The 13629-nt window shown below is 44.3% G+C and overlaps 1 protein-coding gene across 2 annotated transcripts in view; it reads right to left on the minus strand.

The window, feature by feature from the left end:
- Positions 1-13629, minus strand: part of HEATR6 (HEAT repeat containing 6) — a 23286-nt gene continuing 9657 nt past the window's right edge. For both annotated transcript variants that reach the window (XM_059717516.1, XM_019493438.2), the window contains exons 9-20: positions 13416-13593; positions 12496-12702; positions 11819-11918; positions 11208-11560; positions 10395-10517; positions 9389-9475; positions 7991-8125; positions 6650-6772; positions 4428-4552; positions 2142-2238; positions 1473-1677; positions 1-743 (exon numbers count right to left, since the gene is read on the minus strand). In XM_059717516.1, coding sequence (XP_059573499.1) covers positions 193-743; positions 1473-1677; positions 2142-2238; positions 4428-4552; positions 6650-6772; positions 7991-8125; positions 9389-9475; positions 10395-10517; positions 11208-11560; positions 11819-11918; positions 12496-12702; positions 13416-13593 — 2284 coding nt within the window. In that variant the 3' untranslated portion in view covers positions 1-192. The remainder of the gene's footprint in view (positions 744-1472; positions 1678-2141; positions 2239-4427; positions 4553-6649; positions 6773-7990; positions 8126-9388; positions 9476-10394; positions 10518-11207; positions 11561-11818; positions 11919-12495; positions 12703-13415; positions 13594-13629) is intronic.

Here is a 13629-nt window from a genome sequence, read left to right on the forward strand (position 1 = left end):
TCATAAAAACGCTCTGTGTTTATAAAATGTATCAAGAATAAAGACATTTGTTTTCAAAATGATAACACACTCTCACCTGTTACCAGCCAACCCCCTTTTCAGCCATCCTGAATAAATGAAAACCGTGTACTCCCCCCCGCACAGAATCAGAAGGCGTCATTTATTGGTCAGTAAAACACTGCATGAACCTTCCTAAGCCTCTGCTAATTCAGTGGCATTGACGTGGTTTGTCATAATATCTTTTAGGTAAGCAGCGACCCCCACTTTGCTTTTGCCTTCCAGGAGCTCCTCGATCCCACAGAGATGCTCAATAGCTCTTTTCAAGATCTTCTCCCTCTCATGGGAGTTTGGCTGCATTCCAGCATCGTCCTCCTCGACCCCCGATTTCATGTACTGCAGGATGTAGGATCCGATTGTCTCACCGTTTTCTGCTAGTGTGTCCCGAATGAATGGGAGGTCTGTAGTGTGGGCCAAGCTCAACAGGTGAATCAGTGCCTGGCAAATCTGGGTTCTCAGGCTGGCGCTGTATTTGAACTCCAGAAAATCCTCCGTGTCCTCACTCTTCTGCAGGGCTATAACCAAGGCACTCCAGATCTGGCTGAACTGTTTAGTAGTTCCGTAGCGCTCCCTCTTGTCGGGGATGGAGAGTGCCATGGCAGACTTGATCCGAACTTTGAAATTCTTGCATGACTTCACCACAGATGCAAGAGCATCGTAGGCTTGTGTGGTCCAAGGAGCTTCTCCTGGAGAACAAACAGTCTCATAAGTCAGTAACGTGTGCAAACTCAAACTCACAATGGCAGCTCCTCAGACAGATTCATGCTACACCATTCGCATGCGTCTTTAGCTAAAGAGTAGGGATTTTACCATAAGCAAAATATTATCAACTAACTTCATAATCTAGTGAAATTTTAAAATGGAGAAAGCGACATTTTTACAGGCAAAGTTTAAAAACAAATCCCTTTCCTTCTGCTTTTGAATGAAGTAGACACTCAATTGATGTCACATTTAAAATTCAGTTGTGTAGCTCTGACTATCGTCATTTCTAGGTAATCAGATGTTTTGCAATCCCAGTGACTGAACAGGTGGCATTTATCAAGGAAACTTTCTTCCCTGTGTTTTGTTTGTTTCCGCTGAGGATAAAAATGAATTCCTGCTACATTATCTTTAGCTGCTACCCTTTAATATCAGCTATCGCCTCAATCCTGCAAGCGCTAGCATGCTGCAGTTTAAGGCATGGATGTCAGTAAGTTTATTCACGGTAGCGAAGTTTACCATGTGGGCGAGTGTGTACATAATCAAACGTATACTAAGGGCCAGTTTCCACCCTTGGATACAAGAGTAAGATTCAAACTCTTCCCGTTGTTCCAAACCTGCTGATAGATGTCTTCTCAGCAAAATCCCAAGCCTATGCTTTTGCACAACTACCTGCATATGCCTTAGACGACGGCACTAAAAAAGTGGTTACTTACCAAGCGGCAAGCCAGGGTTTTTGAATACATTTCCCAGTGCATAGCATGCATTCCACCGCACTTTCATAGTGGCCTCACTCTGGACAGTAGAAATCAGGGCCTGGATAGACTCCTCAATGGCTTCATTAAATCTGGGGTTTTCTATGTGGGTTGGCTGAAGGAAATGAAGCAGATTTCCAAGGGCTCGGACTGCGTTGCTCTTAACCTGAAACACAAAAAGGTGTTTAGAGGGCCAGTTTATAGCAAAGACCCTTGCCAAGGGCTCAAGGTAGATGTACAAAGGAAAGTAACATAAAGAACTCTCTGAAACGATGCAACATCTTTCCAAAACTAACTGACTTCCTATGACCTGCCAAAAAAGTAGCCCTGCCAGCAACTACACTGAGCAGTTCAAAGTGGTCAGTTTAGATGCCCCAGGACCAGGAGTCCCCATTGCTAGATGGAAGGTTAACGTAGAATAAAATAAGCTAATGGTGGATTCTGATTGTTGGTACATGAGGTGTCAACATACTGTACACTACAGCACATAGGTTTTGTTTGTGTATTGTATTGGCGTTGTCAGCTTCCCTGGACCACTCAAACCAAACACACTGTAACCAAAGCAAGTAACGAAGACTAGCTTGTAATTTTCTACACTGATTTTTCATGTCCCCACCATCCCCAACATACCTTGTCTTTGTCCCTGGATGCCTCAGCTGCTGACCGTAACATTTTCAATAGCAAGAGATCGGAGAATTCTTCTTGGAAACTTGGCCCCATAGAATCCCTGGCAAAAAAACCAAACACACATATTGAGGACCACGTGGGAAAACACCAAGCAAGGTTATCCATCCTAAGGTAAAGACAACAAACAGTTCCCTATAAAGGATATATAAACCACTACCATCAGCAATACACTCAATTTTTACAGGCCAACTTTTCAGTTGAGAAGATCATGGCTAACTATTTAAAAGATTTTTTCATAGATTTTCATAGACATTAGGGCTGGAAGGGACCTCGGAAGATCATCGAGTCCAGCCCCCCGCCCAAAGGGCAGGATGTCAGCTGGGGTCATAGGATCCCAGCAAGATAAGCATCCAGTTTGATCTTGAAGGTGTTCAATGAAGGCGCTTGAACAACCTCCGGCGGCAGGCTGTTCCAGACCTTGGGGGCTCGGACAGTAAAGAAATTCTTCCTTATGTCCAGCCTGAAACGATCTTGTAGTAGTTTGTGACCATTCGTCCTCGTCATCCCTTGGGGCGCTCTGGTGAACAAACGTTCCCCTAGATACTGGTGGTCACCCCTGATAAACTTGTAGGTGGCCATCAGATCACCCCTGAGCCTGCGCTTTTCCAGGCTAAAGAGCCCCAGGGCTCTCAGCCTGTCATCGTAGGGTCTGCTTCCCTAACCCCTGATCATGCGCGTGGCTCTTCTCTGGACTCTCTCAAGCTTCTCCACATCCTTTTTGAATTGTGGAGCCCAAAACTGGACGCAGTACTCACTAAGGCCGAGTACAGGGGGAGAATGACGTCCCGGGATTTGCTTGAGAAGCATCTATGGATGCAAGCCAGCGTTTTGGTCGCTTTACTAGCCGCAGCATCGCATTGCAGGCTCATGTTCATCTTGTGGTCAATGATGACCCCCAAGTCTCTTTCTTCCATAGTGCTAACCAACATAGCACTGCCGAGCCTATGAGGATGCTGCGGGTTTTTTTTCCCAAGGTGGAGAACCTTGCATTTATCGGCGTTGAACACCATCAGATTCTCATCCGCCCACTTGCTGAGCCTGTCCAGGTCAGCCTGGATCACCCGCCTGTCTTCTGGCATGGATGCTTTGCCCCAAAGTTTGGTGTCATCGGCGAACTTGGCCAGTCCGCTTCTGACTCCAGTGTCCACATCATTAATGAAGATGTTGAACAGTATGGGTCCAAGGACAGAGCCCTGGGGGACCCCACTGGTCACAGGACACCACGATGAGTGACTTCCATCAATTACTACCCTCTGGGTCCGACCCCAGAGCCAATTTTCCAGCCAGTGGATCGTGGGGGACCCAAGGCGACAATTGGCCAGTTTCTCCAAGAGACGATCATGGGACACCAGATCGAAGGCTTTTTTGAAGTCAAGATATATGACATCAATCTCATCTCCCTTGTCCAGGTGATAGGTCACCTGGTCGTAGAAGGAAATGAGATTGGTCAAGCAAGACCTACCCGCAACAAACCCGTGCTGGCTATCCCTTAAGATGTTGGCGTCGGCCAGTCCATTAAGGATGGCCTCCTTAATAAACTTTTCTAAGATCTTCCCCGGGATAGAAGTCAGGCTGATGGGCCTATAGTTAGCCGTGACATTAGGCTTCTTAATCTAAATGCAATGTTAGGAAACCCTGCCTATTTGCATGTTGGCAGGGGAGCAACACTGAAATGCAGGGGATAATAAAGCACCAAGAGTACGAGCAAGATGCATTTTCAATGCAGCAAATGGTTCATAGCAGATTGACTCAACTTTCTATACTACAGCTGGCACTGGTTAATTTGTTTATCAGTGATCCCATATTCCCTTTCACATAATACTAGAACAAAGGAATATTTTATTATGATACAACTAAGTCATTCTCTTTGGCAGTGCATCACCTGTGCAACTCCTACAAGAGGTGAAACCAAGAAGCTGTGCAGAATTCAACAAATGAATTAGAGGTGAAATACTGGGAAGAGGCAGAGTTACCTCAGATCCTGCATAAGACTTTAAGCTAGGCCAACCTCCAATGAAGAGCTGTCAGGAAAAAGCTCTCTCTGAGGACATAGTCTATTCACAACTGGACTAGCAAAGCCTCTTGCACCTTCTTCTGACGCTAAGGCAGCACACAGGTCATTGCACACTTTGTCCAGGAAAGGAGGCCAATGCCTTTGTTTTTTAGAGGCTAGTTCTAAAGAGTGAAAGCCACGCAGAAGCTCCAAGCAGCTGAAGGACTAGTACCTACATGTTGACGATGAGAGTGTCTGTAAGGTTGCCCAGGGACCAGGCTGCTTTGGCACGGACGTTTGGAGACTTGTCGTGGAGGGAGTTCAGGATGGCATTTGCAGTGTCTGCGACAAACATCACATCCTGGAGAATTCAGAATCACTGTTAAAGTCTCGGTCATTATTAAAACTGCTTTATTAAAAACGAACAAAGCTGGGTGACTTCAGCTCTGTACGCTTTCCTCACCTTTATCATCACAGCAAAAATCTGCACAAAGACTGTATCCATCAAAAAGCAACTTTCTGCATTAAGCAACAACTTTACAACATCTCCAGGGCTCCCAGCACAGCTTTGTTTGATCTTTTAATTAACAATAAACTCTACAAGGTGCCCAAATTTGCTACTCTCCTTGGTGGCTGGTGCTACAAGGTTTCAAGTGTATGACTGAGTTTCATTGGTGCTTGAGCTACTTTGATTTGAGCATAATTACCTGGGCTGCCAATCTCATTCTCATCAAATCCCTTTGTCAAAAAAGTAATTGCTTCTCCCAACTCCCTGTTGAGCTGTTTCATTAATCTTCCCTTCTGTGGTATGTTACATTTTGCTGCTATTCCCTTGCATATTATTAAGTACTTTCTTTCAAAATATTTTAAGCTTAAAGTCTCAACTTCAGCTACTGGCATATCTGTCCACTGGCATGCTCGCAATCATGTTGCAGAAAGAAGAGAATCCTTTTTTACAACCAGCCTGAGTTTGCTCCAGAAGCCAACTGACATCTTTGTGGACTGATTCTGTACACAGAGGCTGACCTTCCTACCTTGACTTTCAACAACAGCTAACACTGTATTTCCAAATACACGTGTTTTCAATTGTGGCAGAAAGTTAGCCCCATTTCCATAAACCCTTTCACTAAACTCCTCATTTATACAGGCAACCCCCGCTTAGCGCTCTTAACTGGTTCGTGAAAAGCTGAGCACTAAGTGAAGCTAGTGTTAAGTGAAATCTGAAGTTTCTGATGACCCAAGATGGTGACCACAAGTGTTATAACAAAACTCGCTGAGCGCTAAGTGGAATTGGGTATCAATTTAAAATGAGTGTTATAGCGAAATAGCGCTAAGCAAAACAGTGTTAAACAGGGGTTTCCTGTATGCTCACCTGTGCGTAATACAAAGCCCCAGCCATTTTTAATGCTGGGGGGGGGGGGTCCTACTCCATTCTACAGCCATTTTGGGCATTTTCAAGACTTTACTAAAATCAAAGCAGACCCGTCTATGACTTTCCAAGACAGGAAACTGTAAGCCCTGTGCCAATGGTTTGAAGTCAATTCCCAGAAGAAAGGCACAACCCAAGTACGTGGATTGTGCAAAGACAACTGTGGTCGAATCAGGGTAAGAAGAGGTCTCCTCCAAATTCTCTCTTTACCAAAGTTTCTCTGCAATTGCTAGTGCAGCTTCATAGTGGTGCTCACATCTCTACTCCAATTTGCTATCAAAGCCAGGGTGGACAGTCAGTCAGTCTGCATAGCTGCACTCCTTCTCCCATACGTCACTATATGCTGTACTGAAGGTAACTCCCTATGAACCCCCTACGTCCAATATACAGGGTATGGACCCTCTTGGAGGTAAAGCACCAAACACACAACCCGGGGCAGGGAACTGAGATGGCTTTAACCCACCATGGCACCTCTCCACTTCTGCTCTCCAGACTGCCAGAGCTAACACTTAAGCTACCACAGCCTGTCATCAGTTGCTCATGGGTGCATCTCTGCCTATAAGTCCTGCAGAGTTATGTGCTGCTGTCCTGCCTCTCCTACTCCACCCTCAACCTTGGGAGTCCTCAGGAGACAGCCAAGCAGCTACCTTTAATAGTTTCTGCCAACAAGCAATCCTTCTCTGGCTGAAGCTAGGGCTTTCATAAGCTTCTTTAAGCCACTCGGGTATGTTCAGCTACCATGAGGAGGCTGGAGTGAAATCAGGATCTCACGCTTGTATATAGACATGCCCCTTCCTGGCATGTCTCCGGCACAAGAACTGCACTGGGTCTAAAGCCAATTGTTCCCACTGAGCAGGGTAGGCAGGACTGAGAAGAGTAAATGCAAACGTCCTCTCTGAGTTATCACCTCAATGTTGCGTACACCCCCTCTGGCAGACACAGAGGTTTGCTCTCAGCACAGAATGTTAATGGCCCACTGGGGAGGAGAAGTTTGTAGCTCAAGTAAGGGAACAGCAGGCCAGTTCTAACCTGCCTAAGGCACGAGAAGAGGATGTAGACTCCAAGGGCTCGTGCCGCGGCAGCTTTCAGCAGTGGGTTCTCGCTGTGGTTCAATCCGAGGAGCAGAGTGATGCACAGGATCTGGCGGTCATCCTGCAGGGAGGAAAAGTGACTGAAGGAAGGGCAGCTTGAAAAAACACGAGCAGCATGATTGGGCTGTGAGGTTCCCACGTCATAAAAAAAGAGCAGAGACCCAATGAAGGTTTAAAACATTAAAACCCGGGTCATGCACAAACAGTTGATGAGAATGCACTTGAGAGCAAATAAAGGGCGCTGTCAGGTGCTGTATAGGAAATGGGAGTATCCCAGCTTCAAACATTAATTACGCCGGGGTGGTAAACAAGACACCCATTCATTTCAACACACCAAATCTTGTAGATATTGTGGCACCAGCTACACATGTAGAGTGGATAAAAAGCAGTATCTAAAGATTGGAGAAGGCTACAAATTCACCACTGGCGGATGGCAGGAGCTACAGTGACAATAGAGAACTGCAAGAGTCACTCTGCACTTCAGACACAGCACGCTAAATTCCCCTTGCAAATTTATGAGCCTGCAGCGCAATCCATCGTGCTGCATCGTAGACATAGGTCAATGTGGGCACAGGCTGACCCTGAATGGTCGGCAAGGGGAAGTGGGTGCAGGGGATCAAAGTGCAGAGCAGTGGAGCACACGCTGTACTTGCAGAAGCTGGACCAAGAACATGGCAGAGATACTGCTGCTCCAGCAATTCCTGTGCAAATGAGACCTGGCAGAGCTCTCCGACTCAAGAAGGGCACGGTGACACAAGTGCGGCTGTACAATACAGTGGCTTTCAGCTGCCCGGGCATGAATGCATAAAAGCATATTTCATCATGTTAAAGGAGAGCTGTGCCCGCACATTCAGTTGTGGTTGGGGTAGCAAACTGTTTCCCAGTCAGCTGAGGGGGGAAAACTCCAAGCTACTCAATGTTGCCAGCTCAGCTGCCTGCACCTTTCATGAAATCTTGTTAGCAAAAGAGCAGTCACTTCCACATCTCCCCCACAGATGGAGACTCTTTAGCCTTCACTTGCCATGCAACACAACTGAGCTATCTGTTAATACTTCTGCATGGAGGTTAGCTATTTTTTGCCTGGATACCTCTGCTCGGGGTTTTAGAAAATCCTGCCCCCACCAAATGCCTTTTGGATCTTTACCAGCCACGGTTTCCTCAGATTTAACATGTGAAAATATATGAAGGGCTTTCATGCAAAATCAGCACAGACTCCATGTTAATGTAGGTAGAGGGAGAAAGCCAGAAGATCTTTGTACTTAAAAATCCACAGCTTTACCTTCAGATGGCTGAAAGCTTCAGGGAGGATAGAAGAAAGAGCATCACAGGCACTTGTCTGAAGGGTAGGGTGTTGATCATTCTGAAGGGCACTAGGTAGAGGACCATTTAACATCATAGTCCAAAACCTTACCACCTGTAGCAGAGAAATTAGTGTTATCAATTAGAAACCATGCAACTGATACTGCCACTGGATGAGCTTCACAATATTGCCAGCATATCTAATCACTAAAATGGATGGTTTTTCCCCTCCACACCACGACTCTCTTCATACCAAATGATACCAACTAATTATTACAACAACCTTAAATCTTAAAATACTTCTGCTGCACACTGAAGTTGCACAAATCATTTTTAGCATCTGCTTGTTTTACTGCTGCGCTGAAGGACTCAGTCAGTCAGTTCCATTTGTTCCCTTCCCAGGGGCATACAAATGCAGATTAGATTTCTTTAGGTAGGATTACAATTCCATTCTTAAAACCATGCAGCTGTGGATTTCAATTGGCCTGACAATTTATGTTCATCTCATGTAACAGAAATTCACGGCTGGTGGAGATATTTCCTATTTTCCAGGGTTACTGCTGGCAGCCTCAAAATTTAACGTGCCCCAAATTAATTTATAAAAGATTTCCATTCATGGAAGCAGGATTTAGCAGACCTGCAATACTGCTATGGTCCAGTTTCAGAACTGGGTTGGCCTGTCAAATAAACATCCCTCAGTGATGGCTCTCTCTAGGATCACTCATGCTATGCTATCGGCCACCTTGTGAGCCTGCAGAAGACCGAAATAAGATCAGAGAGCACGTCAGCATTAAAAGCCACTGTGGCTGGTATGAGTATTTCAGATCTGATGTAGCACCCACACCATATATGGTCGCTCAGCTTCCCCATACTCCTCCTGCTCACAAACCTAAAACGACGCTCCTAAGTCTAATTTTAGGTGCGACTAACCTTGCCAGGACTCCTCAAAGTATAAACCTTTTATCTCAAATAGTCAGGCAAGAGACACCCAACAGTTTGTGGTCGCCCCCTTTTTTTTGTTAGCTTTGTATTTACCAGGAGGCTTATTCAGCTTTAATACCCACAGGTTGTGTTTCTCTGGATAATACCCCACACGCTGTGTTAGAATGATGAGTATAAACCGTGACAGTCTCTGCCAGCTCATTTAAGAGCAGAATACAGCCTATCATAATAAACCAGAACAGTTAGGAGAATGAATGCAGTTGTTTGTAGATCTTTAGACTGCAAGTTTGCAACCTAAATAGACTGTCTGTGGCTACTGCACGCTCCCATTTTTCTGCAGATCGTTATAACAACAGACAAGGCTATGAATTTGATAGATTTCAAGAACTGAGGCTTAATTATGTGGAATCCTAGCCCTAAAAGCCCACAGACTTACCAAGTCAACAGGTACCCTCTGACTGGGAGCAATGGCTGAATCTGGTTTGTACTGTTGTATTATGCCCGTGCCCAGCTCCTCCAGAAGCTGCCAAGAAAATGAAAATGAACTGGCTCCATATCAAAGCAAACTCAAGTGCTACTTGATGGTGGAGATCTTAGCAAAGACCATATTCATTTACACAATGAACAACATCTGCAATGTAATGTTACATTATGAGGTATCAGAGCCTGGTATCTCAAGAACTTGGAGGAAAAGTTCCTCCTAAATAGCATCTCTAAGCAGGGCAGTGTAATGGAAGCAGCTGGGCAGAGATGGATACAAATAATGTCACTCGGGAGTTTTTATTTGCTCTGGATACCACATGCTCCTGGGCCAACTGTTGTTAAAGCAATAAATAAGAACCAATTCTGGACTCCCTGTGCCCCCAGAACTCCCACTCAAAGCTGTGGAATTACAACTGTGCAAGGAATGCGAGACTGGGGCCAAACGCTGTATTTCTCAATGTCTTCGGGTATAGTATTTCACAATGGGCTACAGCACCGGGAGGGCTGGTCTCATTTATAGTGTGCTGTGTGGAAGAGGCACAGAAACACGTTCAGCAATCCCTCTCCATACCATTGCTTTGGATTAGATACAGTCTCATATTAGATCTACCCAGAAAAGCTTTGAGACCATATGTATAGAGCAGTGGTTCTCAACCTTTTTAGACTCAAGGTGCCCCTCAAAAAAGTGTGCTCTTAGCTTTTATTCATTTCTTGGTTACAGAAAAACAGAGCACAGAACTCACAAAGCCCACAACATGTCAGCAGGTTTTTGACCCTATGGATTCCTATTTGAAATCTCTGGGTTTACCTTGTGAACTGTGTAGTTATTGTACACCTCACAATGCAAACGTAGCATGGCATCTTTAAAAGGATTTCATGGCCTCCTGGTTGAAAAAAACAACCCACTGGTATAGAGGAAAACCTGGGAGAGAGAGACCTGTATTTCTACAAGCTCTTACCTTGGCACCATGGAGCTGAATAGATGGATCTGCTTCCTCCATGCATTTGCAAGCCACCTCTCCAAACTCTAACAAATAATTCTGGGCCATGGAGAAATAGCCCTTTACGAGAAGCGCCAAGACCTGCAGATACAGGACAGAAAAAAATAAAGGCCGAGTGGAATTTTCCACATAAAAAAGGCATGAAACACTTTACAGTATTGTCATGTAAGATGCCCAAGTTTTACTAGGACAGCTATATCTCACAACACAGAGAATCCAAAAGAAATTTAAGGTGTGTATAACTCTGTTATCTTGTTTGATACAATTTGGGGAAAGCACAGTCAGGTAGCAACTCCTGACAAATTATTCACTGTGTTTAAACGAGCTCTCCTGTAGCTAAAAGACCAAGTGAAAAAGTGACAGGTCCCACAGCTCCAAGAAGTTTGCTTCCCTGTTTTATGAGGTCAGCTCTGACAAGCATCCTTGCTTCTGTAATGTGCAGGCTCATTGTTTTTCCCCAAACCCTTTTCTGGGTTGCTACACAAACCTAGAACTGAGATTACAAGTGTTGATACTGCTGTATATTTCTCTGCTTGTGCCAAAGTCGTCTATAGTCTGTCAATATTTCACTGATAATAGCCCTTTATAAAAAGTCATTTCTACTTGATAAGGTAAAGAGAGTTTCACAAATGAAAGGTCCCAAATAAGAGTCTTATCCTATATAGATGCATACTCCATCAAAAACCAGAACCGCTTACTGCTGCAGGTGAAGTAGCATTTCTACTTCACTTTATTGATCACTTGGCTCTTTCAAAAGCTGGCCATTCCTACCTGTAACGCCTCCAATCGAACAGGAGATGGTTCATGCACAGGAACAGGAGTGAAGCTAGCATCACTGTCAGAGTAGGAATCTTCTCTTGGGAGAATAATGATGGAGGTGCAGAGACGGATGAGCCAGCAGGGCTCTGAAGATGCACTTTCTGAATTAGCAGCAGGCTCCCCTTCAGAGGGAGGTGCTTTTCTCCACCAGTCAGAGGAACTGCAATGATGAGGAGTTGCACTTCCACTGTTACTTAGTCCCGAAGAACTTGGTTGTTGTAGAAGCAATTGCACCTCTGGTAAGGGAGCCTGAGCAGACAGTACAGCTCCCAACAAGGTGAGACTAGAAACTCGAACATTAACATCTGTTAAAAAGAACACAGAAAATGATAACAAGGTGAACACCATGACACTGCTATGACAAGTCTCAGCTTGGCAGGGCTTCTGAGCATCAGCGGTTGGTGGAATCTCCCTGTGAGAGACCAAGCACTGTGGTTATTTCCATGCTTATCATAGGAAAATTTACTACACATAAAAGCCTTAGTCATTAGCAAGAATCTACACTGAATTAAGGTGAGATATATACAAACCAAAAAGAGAATCCAGTAAAATAAAATGCAAACCTTTATGACGAATGTATGGCTTTATCTGGTTCCACACTCTTGTCAGCAGACCGGGTTTCAGGCGGTTATATGGTGCGTTCACTACCAAGTTTGCAAGGCACTAAAACACACAAGAGAACATCAGATGAAGCGTGATCATCACTTCTTCAGCCAGCCGCTTCCTATACCTGCAATTTAGATTACTCAGACAGCTAAATACCTGACTACACCTACAAAAAATCAAAGTCATCACTGAACAGCTGGTGTTTGAACAGCTGGCCCATAAACTTGGCTTTTAGAATACATGTGGTTCAAAAGCACAAACTGCCAGCCAATCAAGACATTAAGAATCCGAATCAAAATTGCCATTATAAAAAGGAACACACTCAACCAGACAATGGAAAATAATTTCTGGACCCTGAATTCTCCAGCAGCTCTTTCTACCTTCACACAACACAGAAAAGATGTCATAACAGAAATGTGGAGACAAGTTGGCCACACTAGATGGAAAACAATGGGACTTTCCAGGCAGACCTAACTCAATCTTGTAAGAAAGCGTCCAAACAAGTCCAAGGACTAATGTATAATCTTATTCTGCAAGCCACATCTGTAGAGTATGTCTCCTTTCAAGGAGATTCGTTTTAGGCTGAATTTGAAGCATTTACAGAATACATATTTTCACAGATGATAGCAAGTACCTTGATGATCTGGGTAAGTGTTTGTGCAGAGGATTCAGCCACCAGGGCTAGCAGCAGACAGCGGTGCAACTCTCGGATACTGGAAGCAATAGTCACAGAGAAGGGAGTAAAAGCTCGTTTGTGGTCATTTGCATCTTCGGCTACAGAAAGGAATTGCTTAGAACCTTCCAAGATGGCTGAAAGAACCTGAAGAGCACAGGCACGAGTCTAAAAAGACAAAATATTCCCATGGTTTCAATCAAAAAAACCCCAAAAAAACCAGGAGGAAAATTACAAGACTTGCTTTCTCATGCTTCTTCCCATTCTATGTGGCTTCAGTATAAAAGGGATTACCTGTGTTTGGTTTTACTAATATCTGGGAATCCATCTGTGTTGAAGTATAAACTTTTACTAAGGCACTTAAGACAATGCTCTTGGTTGCTCCAAAAACATGCATATCTATGCTCTTAGTAACACGTCTATAGCAAATATTTGTGGACATGGCTTTGCAAGCCACTTATCCATAGTCTCCTTTCCTCTCACTCCCCTTTTCTTAGATTGTCAACTCAACCTTTCAGTTTCCTTCCTATGTACCTACCCAGCATGAAGAATTTTTATCAGTGCTCCCTCGCTTCTCATTTTGAAGTATAAGAAGTTCTCTTCTCTCTTCCAGTTTTAGCAACCCTTTTTACAAAGTCTGGAAATTCTCTTGTCATCTCAAAATTTCATTCCCCCAGAAAAAAATAATGTAACTCCAACAGCCTGGTCTCATAACACTTGAGTGCAAATGCAATATCCTTTGTTGCCCTGAACAATGCATCTTCTCTTATTCTTCTGGAGCAGCAACAAAAGCAAAGACCCCAGCAGGACTGTCTACTATATTGCAGACTTAAGACTAGTACTGGAGAATACAATGCTTTCACCGCAACAGATTTCCTTACCTTTGGAGAAGGATCCTTTAAAGCAATAGTCATCAAGGACACAGACTGAGGGCTGCCTATTCCAGGTGTATCCGGAACAAATGCAGACCAGTAGCCATAAAGGACTCTCTTCTCTATTGATTTTATAGTGGAAAGGAAACAGGCTAGAGCCCCTTGTCGAACTTTGGCTTGATAAGATCTTTAACAACACAGAAAGATTAATTAATAGCAGCAC

Source organism: Alligator mississippiensis, chromosome 14, assembly GCF_030867095.1.
Source record: "Alligator mississippiensis isolate rAllMis1 chromosome 14, rAllMis1, whole genome shotgun sequence".
Taxonomy (NCBI): domain Eukaryota; kingdom Metazoa; phylum Chordata; order Crocodylia; family Alligatoridae; genus Alligator; species Alligator mississippiensis.